The sequence below is a fragment of the Rhea americana genome, unplaced genomic scaffold (genome assembly GCF_003343005.1).
Source record: "Rhea americana isolate MKP2758 unplaced genomic scaffold, rheAme1 scaffold_28, whole genome shotgun sequence".
NCBI lineage: Eukaryota > Metazoa > Chordata > Aves > Rheiformes > Rheidae > Rhea > Rhea americana.
This window is the reverse complement of record NW_028186401.1, coordinates 5,990,253-6,006,026: the sequence shown is the minus strand read 5'-3', so window position 1 is coordinate 6,006,026 and position 15,774 is coordinate 5,990,253. Positions and strand designations below refer to the sequence as shown.

At 56.8% G+C, this 15,774-nt stretch overlaps 2 protein-coding genes across 4 annotated transcripts in view; one reads left to right on the top strand and one right to left on the bottom strand.

Annotated features, from left to right (window-relative positions):
* Positions 1-393: 393 nt before the first annotated feature.
* Positions 394-14,104, top strand: POLG (DNA polymerase gamma, catalytic subunit). 2 transcript variants are annotated; one of them, XR_014896307.1, is made up of 23 exons: positions 394-1,078; positions 1,161-1,338; positions 1,665-1,832; positions 1,902-2,048; positions 2,230-2,309; positions 2,799-2,981; positions 3,146-3,300; positions 3,389-3,512; positions 3,878-4,102; positions 4,193-4,313; positions 4,427-4,498; positions 4,604-4,717; positions 5,037-5,197; positions 5,478-5,531; positions 5,611-5,728; positions 6,247-6,382; positions 6,485-6,731; positions 6,836-6,958; positions 7,323-7,494; positions 7,948-8,156; positions 9,608-9,768; positions 11,125-12,872; positions 13,551-14,104. XR_014896307.1 is itself a non-coding variant. In XM_085308677.1 (22 exons), the coding sequence occupies exons 1-22, from the start codon at positions 486-488 to the stop codon at positions 11,187-11,189; spliced, it is 3,606 nt and encodes a 1,201-aa protein (XP_085164803.1). In that variant the 5' UTR covers positions 394-485; the 3' UTR covers positions 11,190-14,104. The 2 variants fall into 2 exon arrangements, 1 of the variants encoding a protein (XP_085164803.1); XM_085308677.1 differs by having other exon boundaries at positions 11,125-14,104.
* The window catches only part of FANCI (FA complementation group I), a 26,144-nt gene continuing 21,054 nt past the window's right edge, over positions 10,685-15,774 (bottom strand). For both annotated transcript variants that reach the window (XM_085308676.1, XM_085308675.1), the window contains 6 exons: positions 15,309-15,365; positions 15,169-15,228; positions 14,343-14,426; positions 13,148-13,243; positions 12,491-12,616; positions 10,685-11,620 (listed from right to left, as the gene is read on the bottom strand). In XM_085308676.1, coding sequence (XP_085164802.1) covers positions 11,555-11,620; positions 12,491-12,616; positions 13,148-13,243; positions 14,343-14,426; positions 15,169-15,228; positions 15,309-15,365 — 489 coding nt within the window. In that variant the 3' untranslated portion in view covers positions 10,685-11,554. The remainder of the gene's footprint in view (positions 11,621-12,490; positions 12,617-13,147; positions 13,244-14,342; positions 14,427-15,168; positions 15,229-15,308; positions 15,366-15,774) is intronic.

Genomic DNA, 15,774 nt, shown 5'->3' with positions numbered 1-15,774 from the left:
TGGGTGCAGGGAGGTTGCATGGCTCTAGGGGAGGTGCATGGCTGTGGGGGGAATTGTATGGGTGTAGGGAAGTGCATGGCTGTGGGGGGAAATCGTATGGGTGTAGGGAAATGCGTGGCTGTAGGAGGGGTTGCATGGGTGTACAGGCAGTGTACGGGTGTAGGGGGAGTGCATGGGCATGGGGGAGGTTGCGGGGGTGTAGTGGAGCGCATGGCTGTGAGGAAGGGCGCACAGCTGCGTGGAAAGGGTGCAGCATGGCTGGGCAGCCTGGCCTGGGGAAGCGTGCCTGGACTTCAGCTGCTCTCACCGTGCCCCAGTAGCTGCAGTTGTGAAAGCTCTTTTGCAGCTCAGCTGAAGCGAGCGATGCAAAGCTTCCACCTTGCTACTGCTCTCGCCCCRCAGACCCGGCTGCCCCCGAGGGAGAGGCCCTCCGGCACCCCCCATACTAGCAGTGCCTGCGCCGGCCCTCCTGGAGCAGGAGGAAGATGAAACGCTTGCTCTGGAGGAGATCGGTGACGGGCTGYGCTGCAGCCCGTGGTGCCAGGCCACGCAGATGTGCCTCCAGCTCTTCCGCCAGCCTCCCGCTGCCGGGGAAGCCAGACCAGGACCCTGACGGAGGGCAGCGGCGCATGAACCCGCTCAACATCCAGATGCTCTCCAGGACGCTCCACGAGCAGATCTTCCGGGGAGCCCAGGTGCAGTACTCGGAGGAGGAGATCCGGCGCAGCGTGGAGCACCTGCAGAAGCACGACCTGTGGGGCAAGGAGACCTCCACGCTCCCCGACGTGGACCTGCGCCTGCCCCGCATGTACGGCGACAACATCGACGAGCACTTCCGCCTCCTGGCGCAGAAGCAGAGCCTGCCCTACCTGGAGGCGGCGCACGAGCTGCTGCAGTGCGAGGTGCCGCCGGTGCCCGCCCGGTGGGCTTGGCAGGTCGGCTGGACTCGCTACGGGCCCGACGGGCAGGCGGCGGCCGTGGACTTCCCCGAGGAGCGGGCGGTGGTGTTCGACGTGGAGGTGTGCCTGGCCGACGGCCAGTGCCCCACGCTGGCGGTGGCGGTCTCGCCGACGGCCTGGTAGGACGCRGGACGGGGTGGGGAGGGCGCCGCCTGGAGGGGGGTGCGGGGAGGGTCCCATGGGTGCTGCCTGCCCATGCAGGTACTCGTGGTGCAGCACGCGGCTGCTGGAGGAGCGCTACTCCTGGTCCAGCCGCCTCACCCTGGCCGACCTCATTCCCCTGGAGGGCCCCGGCGGCGGGGAGCAGCCGGAGCGAGTGGTGGTGGGCCACAACGTTGCCTTCGATCGGGCCTTCGTTAAGGAGCAGTACCTCATCCAGGTAACGCGGGCTGCGGCCGGYGGCGCCTCCTCCTGCCTCCTTTGCTCCCGCTCCCTGCTTGCGGCTCCGCGCTGGATCAGGGGCGATCTCCTCTCCGCGGAGAGTCGCGAGGTTCCCCGGGGCCGCGCTCGCGGGGAAGCGCCGTCCCCAGCCGAAGGGGTGCCCGGAGGCAAAGCTTTGCCTTGGCAAAAGCGCTCGGAGCGGAGGAGCCRCGCTTTCCCGATCCGGACCCCCGGGTCGAGGCTGGTGGCTGCGGGGAGCTCGGCAGCGCCTTGCTCTCCGGCGCGCCCCACGTAGGGTCTCCTCTCTCCTCCGGCGGCTCCCAGGGCTCCCGCGTGCGGTTCCTGGACACCATGAGCATGCACATGGCCATCTCGGGGCTGACGGGCTTCCAGCGCAGCCTCTGGATGGCCGCGAAGCACGGCAAGAGGAAGGGGCTGCAGCAGGTCAAGCAGCACATGAGGAAGACGCGCGGCCGGAGCGAGGAGCCCGCGGTGAGCGAGGGGGCCCGAGCGGCTCGCTTCCTCTCCCCCGCGCCGTCCTCACCACCCGCCGCCTTGCAGATCGCCTCCTGGGACTGGGTGAACGTCAGCAGCATCAACAACCTGGCGGACGTGCACGCGCTGTACGTCGGCGGCGAGCCGCTGGAGAAGGAGGCGCGGGAGCTGTTCGTCAAGGGCTCCATGGCCGACGTCAGGAGGAACTTCCAGGTGCGGGGCGAGGCCGAAGGGCCGGGGGAGCCGGGGTGGGGAGAAGGGAGCCGGGCAGGGGCAGCTGCGGGGATATTCCCTGCCTCTGAGGCACGGCTGCCCCCTTTTTTTGGGGGGGGAGCGTGGGCATGGGGGGACTCCTCCGCGTGCTCTCACCTCACCTCCCGCTTGTGCCCCCAAGGACCTGATGACATACTGTGCCCGGGATGTCCAGGCCACCCACGAGGTGTTTCAGGAGCAGCTGCCGCTCTTCATGGAGAGGTGAGAGCCGCCGAGACCTGGCCAACGGTCTTGGCTGGCAGCGGGGAGGAGCGAGGCCCCATCCCTGGGGATGGGACGTGGGTGCTCCTGGCCGTGGGGTGCTGAGGGAGGTTGGGGGCAGAGGGCTGCTGGAGCAGCACTAAACYTGTCTCAGGAGGGACCTCCTCGCCGCGGGCGGGAGGAACGAATGGCAGAGCTGCACGGCTGGAGGAGGCAAGTGGGGTTCGTGAGGCAGATGACGATACAGCTTTGGGGTTAGCGTTTGGGGCCTTTTCTGGGCTGGCAGAAGGTGCTGTGGTCCTTGGAGGTGAAAGGGAAGAGCAGCGAGTGCTGGGAGCTGCACAAGGCTGGGAAGCTCTACGTGGAGAAGCAGGGCTGCGAGGCAGCTTCTGCCTCTGGCATGGTCTGGGGTTTCCAGGGCAAATTCCCGCCGGGATGTGTTAAATTTCCTCTAGGCTGTATTTAATTCCTTGCTGCTTTGGGCTCCAGGTGCCCCCACCCTGTGACGTTTGCAGGGATGCTGGAGATGGGGGTGTCCTACCTGCCGGTCAACGGGAACTGGAAGCGGTACCTGGACGATGCTCAGGGCACCTAYGAGGAGCTGCAGAAGGAGATGAAGAAATCCCTGATGAACCTGGCCAACGATGCCTGCCAGCTGCTGCACGAGGACAGGTCCCTGCCGGGCCAGGGCCGCGATGGAGGGAGGGAGGGCCGAGCTGTCCGCGGTGGGAAGAGGATGCGGCTCCCTGGAGAGGGATGTGGCGCCGTGGCCGAGCCGTCCCGGCAGGCTGCGAGCGGCCGGGCCGGAGCCGGTGCTGACGGCGGCGCGTCGGCAGGTACAAGGACGACCCCTGGCTCTGGGATCTCGAGTGGGACACGCAGGAGTTTAAGCAGAAGAAGAAACCCACAAGGAAGAAGGATCGGGAGGTGAACGCCAACGCTGCCGAGGCGGCGGCGGGCGCCGCCGAATCCGCGTGCGAGTGGCAGGAGGGTGAGTGCGGCGCGCGGCCCCGGCCGGGCTCGGTGCCCTGGGATGCGCAGGGCGCTCGCTGCCCGGCTGCTTTCGTTGCACCGCGCAGACCCCGGCCCCCCCAGCGAGGAAGAGGAGCTGCACGTCCCCGAGAGCCGGGCCTGCCTGGAGCGCCTGAAGGCGACGGTGACGCTGCAGCCCAAGAGGCTGCAGCACCTGCCAGGCCACCCGGGGTGAGCTGGGGAGGCCGCGGGGCGCCCGGCTCCTCCGCCGGCCCCGCGCCGTGGCAGGGAGCAGGGGCGGGGGGCGGGAGAGGCACCCGGTTCCGCCCCGTGGTCCGGGCGCCCCGCAGCCCCCCGCCCCGTCCGAGCAAGCCGGGGTCCGCTGCGCGGGGGCCCCTCTGCCCAGGGGGAGGTGCAGAACCTGCCGCGTTTCGCGCTGGGAGGGTCCGATCGCGCGGATGGAGGAAACCGTTTCCCCTCTCCGGGGGAGCGGGGAAGGATGCTCCCGGCGGGCCGGGTGCGTCCCCGGGGAGCGTCGCGGGGTGTCTGCTGGCCCTGCGCTCCCTCACCCTGCTGGTCCCGGTCCCGCTGCCCAGCTGGTACCGGAAGCTGTGCCCGCGGCTGGAGGACGCGGACTGGGTGCCGGGTCCCAGCCTCATCAGCCTGCAGATGCGGGTGACGCCGAAGCTGATGCGCCTGGCCTGGGACGGCTTCCCGCTCCACTACTCGGAGAAGCACGGCTGGGGCTACCTGGTGCCGGGCCGGCAGGACAACCTGCCGGGAGCCGCCTCGGAGGCCGAGGGCCCGCTCTGCCCGCACAGGTGAGGCGCCCGGCCGCTTCTCGGCACGGGGACGCAGCAGGGCGCCGGCGGTGACCCGGGGCGCTGCCGTGTCCCCCCCGGCCCCGGCAGGGCGATCGAGGGACTGTACCGGCGGCACTGCCTGGAGAAGGGCCAGGAGCCGCCGCCGGCGCCCGAGGCCGCCGTGGAGGACGAGCTCCTGGTGATGGACGGCAGCGCTGTGTGGCAGAAGGTGACGGGGCGGCGGGAGGAGGGTGTCGACGGGGCCGGGCTGCCTCCGGCGCGCGTGCCGGTGCCCGTCCCCGCGTGCCCTGCGGCGGCTGCCTGTCCCCTCTCTGCTCCCAGGTGGAGGAGCTCAGCCGCCTGGAGGTGGACGTGGAGGAGAAGACGGGCACAGCGGAGCAAAGCCCAATGCTGGTAAGTGGAGCTCCCCCCGGGGATGGGGCCCCGTCTCCGCGCCGCCCCCCGCGCCGGGGGTCCCCGCGGCGGCCCCGTCCCCGTCACCCCGCGTCGCGGTCGCAGGAGGAGGCGGCCGAGCTGGAGGAGGCGAGCAGCCAGCCCTCGTACCACCACGGCAACGGGCCCTACAACGACGTCGACGTCCCCGGCTGCTGGTTCTTCAAGCTGCCGCACAAGGCGAGTGGGGCGCTCCCGGGGCTCTCCGCCGAGCCCTGCCGGGGCGCGCGCCCGCGGCCCCCTGCCCCGCCAACCCGCCCCGCCTGGCCCCGTCCCGGCTCCCCCGCTCCCCTCCGCGTCGCTGCGTCCCCGCTCCTGCTCTCGTCTCTCCTCTCCTGCGCCCTCGCACTGGACCGGTCTGCGACGTCCGGCGCCCTGGTCCCTTGGGGCGGGGGTGGTGGCGAGGGGGCGTCCCCAGAGCCGGGGCGGGCGGGCGCCGGGGCTGCGTTTGTACYGAACGGTGGGTCCGCCGAGCCACGGGGTCTCCTCGCTGCCGAAGGATGGGAACGACAACAACGTCGGAAGCCCGTTTGCGAAGGACTTCCTGCCGCGGATGGAGGACGGCACCCTGCGGGCGGCCGTCGGGCGCACCCACGGGACGAGAGCCCTCGAGATTAACAAGATGGTCTCGTTTTGGAGGAACGCTCACAAAAGAATCAGGTGCGCGGCCGCGTTGCGTCCCCGCGCGGGGGGCGCGTTCCCTGGCGGGGCGCGGGCGGCGGCGGGAGTCCTGCCGGGCGGGAGGACGCGAGGGGCCCGCGACCTGCCGAGGGCGAGCGGAGAAACCTCCCGCGCCTTTGGCAGTCGCGCGTTCCCCGCGCGTGGGGGGCCGCCCGAGTTCCCTGGGTCCGCCTGCTCGGCGGCGCGGGGGAAAGGCCGCCGCGCTGCTCGGTGGGCTTGCGCGCAGCGTCTCCTCGCAGCGTCCCGCCTGTYCCTCCAGTTCCCAGATGGTCGTGTGGCTGAAAAAAGGGGAGCTGCCTCGCGTGGTGACCAGGTACGGGCAGAAACGGCCCGAGCCGCCCCCGCCATCGCCGCGCGCCCTCCGGAGAGCTCACGCTCCGCTTCCGCCGCAGGCACCCGGACTACAGCGAGGAGGAGGATTACGGAGCCATCCTGCCGCAGGTGGTGACCGCGGGCACCATCACCCGGCGGGCCGTGGAGCCCACCTGGCTGACAGCCAGCAACGCCCGGGTACGGCCGCCGYCGCGTCCTCGGGGAGGAGTTTGGGGGCACGAGGAGTCTGCGTGTCTCAGGCTGGGGGGTGGCAGCCTGCGCGGGGAGCTGGAGCTGGGGGRAGAGTTTGGGCTGGATCTTGTGGCTTGGGGTGGCAGGGCTGGTTGTGGGGCCCTTCCCTTGCTCGTGTGCTTTGACCTGGGAGCGAGGAGGGAGTCAGCAGAGGCTCCCTAAGTTTCAGGTGGAAACACAAACTCCAAAAAGGAAGGGGGAAAAAGCTGAAGCACCAGTTGCTCTTTCTCCCAGTTCCTCTTCTCGTGCTTTTCGCTGTTGCTGCAGGGGAAGAGCCCAGAGGGGAGTAACYAAGTGACACCCCGCATGTCAAAACTCAGTTTTAAGCACTTGTCCCTGAGAGCAAAATTAGGGGCACAGAGAGCGTCATGCTGGGATGCAGCATCTGCAGGAGATAAGCTGCCCTTGTGGGAGGAGGGAGCAGGGGGATGTGCTGAGCGTGGTGGTGCTGTTGGGTCCCGCAGGCCGATCGCGTGGGCAGCGAGCTGAAAGCGATGGTCCAGGTCCCACCGGGCTACTCGCTGGTTGGTGCAGACGTGGATTCCCAGGAGCTCTGGATAGCCGCGGTCCTCGGCGAGGCGCACTTCGCTGGCATGCACGGTGAGCAAGGACGATGTGGTGGGGACCAGGCTCGCTGGTTTATATGGCCATACACCGAAGCGGGTCCTGTGAGGCATCCAGCTTCTTCTCACCATGCTGCAGGTTGCACAGCTTTTGGCTGGATGACGCTGCAGGGGAAAAAGAGCAACGCAACAGACCTGCACAGCAAGACGGCTGCCACRGTGGGCATCAGCCGGGAGCACGCCAAAATCTTCAACTATGGGCGCATCTACGGGGCCGGGCAGCCCTTCGCCGAGCGCCTGCTCATGCAGTTCAACCATCGGCTGACGCAGGAGCAGGCGCGTGAGAAGGCGCAGCAGATGTACGCCGTCACCAAGGGCATTCGGAGGTGAGGGTTGTCTGGGGAGCTGGAAGGTGAGCAGGGACAGGGACAACATCTGTGTCCCACAGAAATCTGGGTCCTGGTCACTCCTCCAGGCTGTTGCTCCCTAGGTTTCATCTCTCCGAGGACGGGGAGTGGCTGGTGAAGGAGCTGGACCTGTCTGTGGACAGGGCAGAAGATGGTTCGGTGTCGGCCCAGGATGTCCAGCGGGTCCAGAGAGAGGCCATGAAAAGGTGAGATGCTCCAGCGCAGGCAGCATTTGTGGCATAAGGGGTGTGAGGCGGAGAGAGCTGCAGCCCCATGGATGATGGGCAAAGAAGGGAGATGGGACTGGACTGGGCTGGGCCACAGGTGATGGGCTGGATTATCCCAATCCTCCCTCCCTGCTTGTGTGATTCTCACCTGCAGCCTCCCAGGGCCAAGTCCCAGGCCCGTCTGGGTCTCCCCGTCTGTCCCTGCAAGCCGTTTGCAGCAGAAGGCTGCGARGGTTACTCTGTTAGCCTCAGACAGGGAGAAAACATTTGAGGCTCACAGAAACCGAGCCCATGGCCTCATCCTGGCCTTCTAGCAGGGAAACCTACCTTCTGCCCCCAGCAGGTCTCGAACCAAGAAGAAGTGGGACGTGGTGCACCACCGAGTGTGGGCTGGAGGAACGGAGTCCGAGATGTTCAACAAACTGGAGAGCATCGCCTTGTCCGCCTCTCCGCAGACGCCGGTGCTGGGCTGTCACATCAGCAGAGCCCTGGAGCCTGCTGTGGCCAAGGGGGAGGTAAGGATGTGGCCCTGTGCTGCTCTTTGCTTGTCTGCTGCTGTCTTCTCTGACACAGCAACCCCAAACTCGACCTTTCTCAGATGCTGGAGACTCAGGTAGGAGCTTGGCCTGGGAGATGCATAAGAAACCCGGTTGTGTTGGGTCCTTGTTCCTGGGGTAGGGAGTTGCACCAGTGCACGTGGAGGGGTAGTGGGAGGGCTTTGTGCTGACATGAGTCAGGAGGGGTTTTGGGTGCCAGCAGACCCCTCGTCCTTTGAGTTTGTTTGTAGCTACCTTYGAGGAGTCTCATAGCTCTGCAATGCTCCAGTGGTCCCAATTTTTAAAATATTATCTGTGTGAAGAAAACTCACCAGCCCTGACTTAACACACTTCTCCCGGAAGCTCTTCGGCTCCAGGAATGGGCCCTGGACCCTGACATTCTCCTAGYATTTGTCTGTTTTCTTCCACCAGTTTCTGACCAGTAGAGTGAACTGGGTGGTGCAGAGCTCTGCYGTCGACTACCTGCACCTCATGCTGGTGTCCATGAAATGGCTCTTCGAGGAATTTGACATAAATGGGCGCTTCTGCATCAGCATTCACGACGAAGTGCGCTACCTGGTCCAGGCGCAAGATCGCTACCGGGCAGCCCTGGCTCTGCAGATCACCAACCTCCTCACACGGTGAGATGTCCGAGCAGCCTGGCCACAGCCTGGCAGCGATCCCGATGGGGACGAGCACCGGGGCCGCGGGGGTGGGATAGCACAAGCCCAGGGGATTAGCATAGACGCAAAGGGGTTTTGCCCTTAGTGAACCAGTGCCGAGCAATTTATTTCTGCTCGAGGCAGGCTGGCAGCACTAGACCTCAATTCCTTTTGCCCGTGACTCAGGTAGCTATAAATGGAGCTCAGCTTCGGTTTCAAGGGATAATCTCTTGGCAGGAGTGGGATATCGTCAGCTCTTGGCTTCTGCTGAGACGGGCCCAATCATTCTGCTGCACTAGGACGTGAACACTTCTCCTCCCACTTCATTCAGATCTGTGGCCGTTCCGTGGCGGCACTTGGGTCTGAATGACCAGCTGGGAGTCCGAAATTGCCTGACCTCTCTCCCCTGCCTTGGGAGGACAGCTGAGCAGCAGGGGGCCATAGCTCTTTTTTTTTTTTTCCTGCTGTAAGCACTAGCCTTGGTGCCCCTTCTGCAACATGGGCCGTTCCTGCTGCTTTCCTGCCCTGTGCATGCAAGGTTAAGCTCAGCCTGGAAACCCCTTGGCCTCGAAGCCCCAGGGCTCATTTCGTTCAGGCTCCACCACTGTTAGCTTTGTGAAATCTCCTTCCCAGTGCTTTGGTTATACAGGAGTTAGCCAAAGCAGAGCTATTTTTTTCTCTTGTATGGAGGTAAGGATACAGCAAACAGCCTTTCTGTGCCCATGCGGCACGCGCAGCGGGGGAGGACGCCCTGATGTTTGTGTCTTTGTGCCAGCTATTGCAAGCACGGGGCTTCATGCTGGGAAAATCCAACATCTGCTCTGCGTGGGAGGATTAGCCAGAAGGAAAGGGCYGGTTCTTCCTTTCTTCCTAGGAGGCTGAGTGTACTGTTACTCTGTGCTTCCCACAGCCACTTTAGCAATACTTGACCCTCCTGCTACCCAGTACTTATAAAGCACTTTGTCTTCCAGCCGTTGAGCGACTAGGGTGCAAAGTAATCTTTAATGATGACTGACCACTATTTTGTGAAGTTGTCTTTGTTCCAGGCAAACCTGTGGCTGTTGAAGCCCCGTGCTTGCAGTAATAGGAAGATTAGCTGAGAGTGAGAGAAGTTATCAGACTTGCTGTAACTTTTAAGCTGTAGCTGGTTTCCCCCTTTGAAAAGAGGCCAGCTCATGCTTTCCCCAACATCGAACAAGTGCTGCTTGCGGTAAAGGACAGGCCTTAGGAATGTTTTCATTCTAAGTAACTTCCCTGGGCTTGTTTCTAGTGGGATGCTGCCTTTGAGGACTTTCTGGCTTGTTGGGACATAGTTTGACACAATTCTCTCGTTCCTTGTTAGGACATAACATCCTGCCTACTCCAGAGCAGGTGTGACAAAGATATGCACGATGTGGAGCACTGGCTCACCCGGTCTCTTGTTCTCCCAGGTGTATGTTTGCCTATAAACTGGGCCTCCAGGATCTGCCACAGTCAGTAGCTTTTTTTAGTGCAGTGGATGTTGACCAGTGCTTAAGGAAAGAGGTGACCATGAACTGTGCAACCCCATCAAATCCAACGGGGATGGAGAAGAGATAYGGCATCCCTCAAGGTGAGCAGCACCTGCAATAGCTGAAGCCCCTTCCCAGCAGTGGAGTATTTGGTGTAAATAGCCAGTCCCAAGAGAAGAGAGCTTCTCTGTAKCGGAGAGGCACCTCATGAGGCCCTCGCTCACTGCCCCTAGGCTACCTTGCTGCTGTGCAGCCATCACTCTGCACAGGCAAGTCACTGGTTGGGGGGGGGGTGAGCACATCTGACTGCAGGGGAGATGCTGCTTATGCTCCGCAAGCTGCCAGCCTAAGAACTCCTCTGTTCACACCTTCCTTGGGAATCCCGCTCCTAGCACCTGTCTGTACGTAGTGTTTTTTGCAGCTAGAGGTGTCTGTGGGTCTTAGTTTAAGCTGCCCTGGCTGATATAAGGGTGTAGTTGGGCAGAGTTGTCTGTTGCTAGCTCATCTCTCTCTAACCTTCTTTCTCAGATTAGTCCCCAGGTAGTTTATGTTGTTTCTTTTAAGTATTTCAGAAGGTGGTGAGACACACTCATGCGGTTTACTCATCTATCTATCTCCCCTAAAGACAGACCAACAGGCTCACTTCACACATGGCCCAAGGTTGAATTTTCCTCCTCTGAAGTGAGATGAATCAGCAACCTTGTACATTTTGCCCTCCAGCTCCAGGCTTTTTCTCCTTCCCAGCTCCTCCCTTAGCTCAGCACAGCTGTGTTTAGAGAACAACCTGTGCTGCAAGCTTGAGCTTAGTGCTCTTCCCCAGAAATCCAAGAGCCTACTCTAGTCCCTGTCTGCACTTGATGCAACCTTGTTCCCTGATRCAAACAACTGTTTTAACTCTTAGCTGGGAACTCCTTTAAATAGCCTCTCCCTGATGTGCAGCAATGTTCTCCCAGATAAATCYGCAGGCAGGTTCTGTTCCTTGTGCGCCCACTCTTTGAACACATAACACACACTGCAGCCTTTTGCAACCTTTATTAGGAGTCTTTCAGGCAAAAGTATGCTTTTAGAAAAAGGATTTAGGTTCTGTGGGCAAGAATGGTGCCTCTATTCTCCCCAGGAATGAGGCAAACTAAGCAAGTGCCTTGCATCAAGGTCAGCAAAAACATAACAACCCAGACTCATGAGCCAGCAGAGGAAGCTGTCACCTTTCTGCCTCTCAGCAGCTGTACACAGCAGCAGGCTTCAACTCCAAGGCAGAATAACTCATATTTCCAGCTTCCTGTCAGTGGTGGTTCCTGCATTCACACCACCACACAGCAGTAGTTTGAATAGATTTAGAACTTTTTTGTGCTAAAAGCTGTGAACTGAAGAAATAATTACTGTCAGTCTCTTGCTCTTATGTTAGTCTCTAACTATACTGCAGACTACAAGGAACTTAGCGTCCCATTGTCTTACAGGGGAAGCGCTGGATATATATCAGCTAATTGAAAAAACTAAAGGCTCACTGGAGAAGAAATTATGAAGCTAAAGGGACAGAATGACTGTTGTCCAGAGAGTGTGCCAGTGTCTGGCTGTGCTTTCAGAAGCAGATCCTCTGTCAGGGTGATCACAGCAGATCTGCTTTTGCCGGAAGAATAGATGCTCCTGAGGACCAACAGCAGCACATTCTAACGACATAGGCACCTCCCAGGGCAGCAGCTAGCTGTAAGACCTGAGACACTGGCTGCAGTCACTGCTTGTGTGCCCATGGGCATGAAGGAAGTAGTCGCAAATATTTGTCAATGGGAAAAACAAACAGTTATCTTCATGTACACAGTTCTCCAAGACCGAGGTGAGTCTGCTACAGAATAGGCACTGTGGGAGGAGGAGGAGGCTGTAACCACAGCTTTATTTTTTTCGTTGTCTCTTCTTTTTGGGTTCCTGGTTTTCATCTGGTTGCTCTGCTGTGCTGCTCTGAGGAGAGAGAGTACCAGCACAGACAGTGAATGTCTTTGCATGACTACACTGAGAGCTCACCTAAGACAAGGAACCTGATGTGCAGAACAGCATTTAGCTCTTTTTCCTCCCTAACAAGTGGCCTGAAATACGGGACTCTCCTGCCCCACTGAAACTTTTCCCTGAGGGACCCCTTCATGCTGTAACTCAAAGCCCAAACTATGAATGGTATAAGATAGGGACCTTTTTTTCTTTCTTTCTTTCTTTTTTTTTTTTTCTAAACAGTGCGGGACTTTGGCTTGTTGAAATATTGAGGGGAAATATGGACAGAAGCATCAATAAAATTCTGGACAATCAGTAAAGGAAAATGGCTTACTACTTCTCCAGAACAGGCTGTGCTACCTTCACCAAAATTAACTGTGCAAGGAAAATGATGCCTTGCAGAGAYTGCCCTGTCAGCTGTTCCTCTACAAAATTTAACTCGGATTTAGAACTACTTGAATTTGTATAGGCTCTTTATGCCATCATGCTGCAAAGTTCTGATGCCAGCGAGCAATTCCTCAAAGGGAATGGTGACAGATAACTCTGCTTAGGATGCGACAGTCTGAGGCAGACAGCACTAAGGGCTTAAAAGCAGTCTGTTCCTAAGACAAGAGATACAGAAAACTGATACATGAACTTAAAACTCACTCAAGGCAGAAGGCTGGACAGGAGGGGCCCCAAGCTGGGCTACCTGCATTTGTTCAAATGGTTTGAGTGTTAAAGTAAGGACTAATCCAGGAAAGACTGAACTATCCTAATTTTACATATATCTAAGGGACACGTAAATACAGCTGGCCCTTAGAGAGGGGGAGTTCCAGGAACTAGAGCAACCAAGCAAATTCCAACCTGGTCATTGTCTGGCTCATTCTCAGCATCCTCTGTGTTGTGCTCCTGCAATGCGCTCTCCAGCATGGATGCATTGATGCGGAAATCCCGGGAAGTRCTTAGCTTCATGTATTGCATCAAGTTCACCTGTAACAAACAAAGTGGGAGGAATAGAATAGAACAGCATTAGAATCTTAGTGTAGTCCTCTGAACAGCACTAGGACCAAGTTCCTCACAGTAATGATGTAGCATTGCAGCAAAACGTAGATGAAAAAGCATCTGACCCCATGCAAGCCACTGGCCCATTTCTGTTTTCAGAAGAACAAAGTGATCACCAGTTACTCTCATGTGAGATCACTTCGTGGTGTTACATTTCTCCTCTGCTCTTGGAACAAAGTGGAAGGTAAGGAAAGCTGTCATTAGCAGTTTTAGCTTCTGCTCAGCCAGGAACTACAGCATGTTTGGTCCCAGGCAGAGTACACCCATTTACACCTACTGATACCACTGTAACAGCAGTTCAGCAGTGTTGAGCCAGTAGCTGGGGCAAAAGTTGGAAGAGTGGCAAGTTCCTTATACTCTCCTAATCTGAGCGGCAATGTCCGTTTTAAGAAGACGGAAATATAATAGCCTTCCCCCATGCCCCAATATCATTGTTCTGTTGAGTTCAGGTGATGTTACCTTTGATTTCTTGGAGAGATGAATAAGGAACTTCTCGTATTGTTCTATTGCAAAAATCAGGTTTGGGATTGGCTTAGTCTCCCTAAGTACCTTAGCCTGAAATGCAGAAAGGGTGGAGAAAGGTGAGATTTGGAAATGAACATCCTGAAAATTTCCTGTACTATCTTTAACAAGCATCCCAGCTATGGTGCTAACATAGCATCTATATTTATACTAGCAGCTCAGATTTGCCAAAAGAAAAYGAATTCTACACCTCCTCCAGTTTAGAAAAGTGTCTTCAGTAGCTTTACTCCATACCAGTTCTGCCCCACCAAACCATGACAGCTTAGTTTGKTAGGTGTTTGCATGGGAGATTGTCACTGGGATTTTGGGAATTAGTCATTCTTTTGTATTCTTCTTTCAGTCCACAGCCATGATGTGCCTGAGAGCAAACAGAACAAACTTACTCTGCACTGGCTCTGCCAAGGCCTCAGAAGCATATGCTTTCCAGGCAGTGAGCACACAGCTATGTTTTACCATATTTCTGTCTAGTCTATTTAACACCATTGATGTTCATTCTCCATGCTGATAGGGGAGTGGCAAAAGGATATGTAGCATTTCATAACATTTCCATTTGGGGAACAGCTAGAAAGATCAGGCTTGTGAATTTTAAACTCTAACATCACATGAATGTCTGAGCCAACTGATGAGACACAGGAAATGCCAGTGGGGAACACAAACTTCTGAAGGATGAAAAGGGCCAGGAACCTACAACCCATTCACTTGCTCCCAACTAACTCACTCACTCAGTCTCAACTGCTGCAGTTGCCTTATTTCAATGGAATCCAGTATTTTACCTTTAAATGTACTGATAAAATTAAGAAATGCTTAAACAGCATGCAATATTGTTTACAATAAATTAGCCTATTTCTATAATTTTGTAGCTTACACTAAATGATAAAATACTAGACTAGATAAGTGACCAGACTTGTTTCCTCCATGTGAGCTTTATGGTTGTACTTAGAGAAAGTTTTAAAAACAAAAAACTTTCACTAAGTGAAAAATCAATTTCTTCTACTTGAATTTTAAAGGCCCAGGTTGTCACTTGGTGATGTCATTGATGATCTATAACAAGCCACTGGGTAACACAAGCCTTGTAGCACRATCCCAAGGTCAAATACAGCCTATATTCTGATGGGCAGCTAGTCAWTCTCACCATGACTGTGGAGATTGCAGCAGCTTCATCTTTCTTCTTCTTTTTCTTCTCTTCTGCAATGCTTAAGCTCTCGCTGTGAATGTTCTGAAGAAGAAAGCCAAAAAATGTGGTATTAGAAGGTAAGCTGGGAAAAAAAAAGGCCAGCTAAGTAGAGCTATGGAAGTCCTTGCTCTAGCCAGCTAATGTGACATTACCAGCTCAGTGACACAAAGGTGGTGACACAAGGACAATGAGATTGAGAGTAGTCTTAAACCTAAAACAAAAAAACCCTGAAAACATCTAAAAAAATACTCCACCCAAGCAGAAAACCCGACAAACACCTGACTTCATGATTTATGCATTCAGAAATATATGTGTGAGCAGCTCTCCTCCTCTTCCAGGCACACCACTGATTCTTCCCTAATATGCCATATGTCTGGTCTGCAATTCCTTTGGTCCTCACCCATGCACCTAATTCCTGTCCAAACAGATAAATCYCAGTCCAAGATGTTGTCTTAGTCAAACGTTACTTTAAATTGTGATGACAGTGGTGTCATTGACCTTTATTTGCCATTTTGTTTAAAAGCAGCATTGAACTTACTTACTCAAAAAATCCGCATGAATAGAAAACAACAGCTGAAGACCAGCACCCTAAACGGTTGGTCCCAGTGCTACTGAAGAGATGTCTTATACTATGATTTGATATAGTAAAGCTTGAAATACAAGAAACTCCACTCATGTCAATAAGGTTTGTAACCCCCCAAAGGTGCCCACATACTGCATGTGATAACCAACTGAGCATCAGATAGCMTAAGTATGGTCTTGTCACAGTTAATTTAGGCCTTACCTGTACGTAAGTAATGAAGGAGTAACATTGTGGGGTCAAATGAGAACCCGAGAGCTTGACCTGCAAAGAAGCATAGMGGCTAGTGTTACGCCCAACACATGGCAATCAGCCTCTTCCCCCAACAATTTGCTTGTACTCACCAGCTTTTCAAGTCTCCCTGGAACAGCGTTTGAGGTGCTGCGGCAGGCTTGGATATACTGCAAGAAGAACGTGAGTGAACAGTTCTGCAAACTCTGTTCTTGTATTGCAACCTGTCCTTGACAAGGGCCCAAGGCAGCTCATCTAATGGCATTTTCTGGCTGCTGAGCAACCAAGAAAGGAAGTTCTGACAAGAAGATGAGGAGCTCTCTATTTTCAGAGGGCTGACTGCCATCCCCAAATCCAAAAGCAACAGTTACCACTTTCAGAGCAGGGAGGCCTTACTTTTGATAGAAGTAAAACTCCTTCCTATGCAAACGTGAGGAAGGAACTACAAGCAATCCGTTGAGCTCATATAGCATTGCAGAATTTACAGAACAGCACTATGCACAGTATGGCGGGCAGGAGTTGCATTCTCCCTGGTGACTTGTTATGTCCTAAACAACATGACTGCATTTCAGAGCTGAG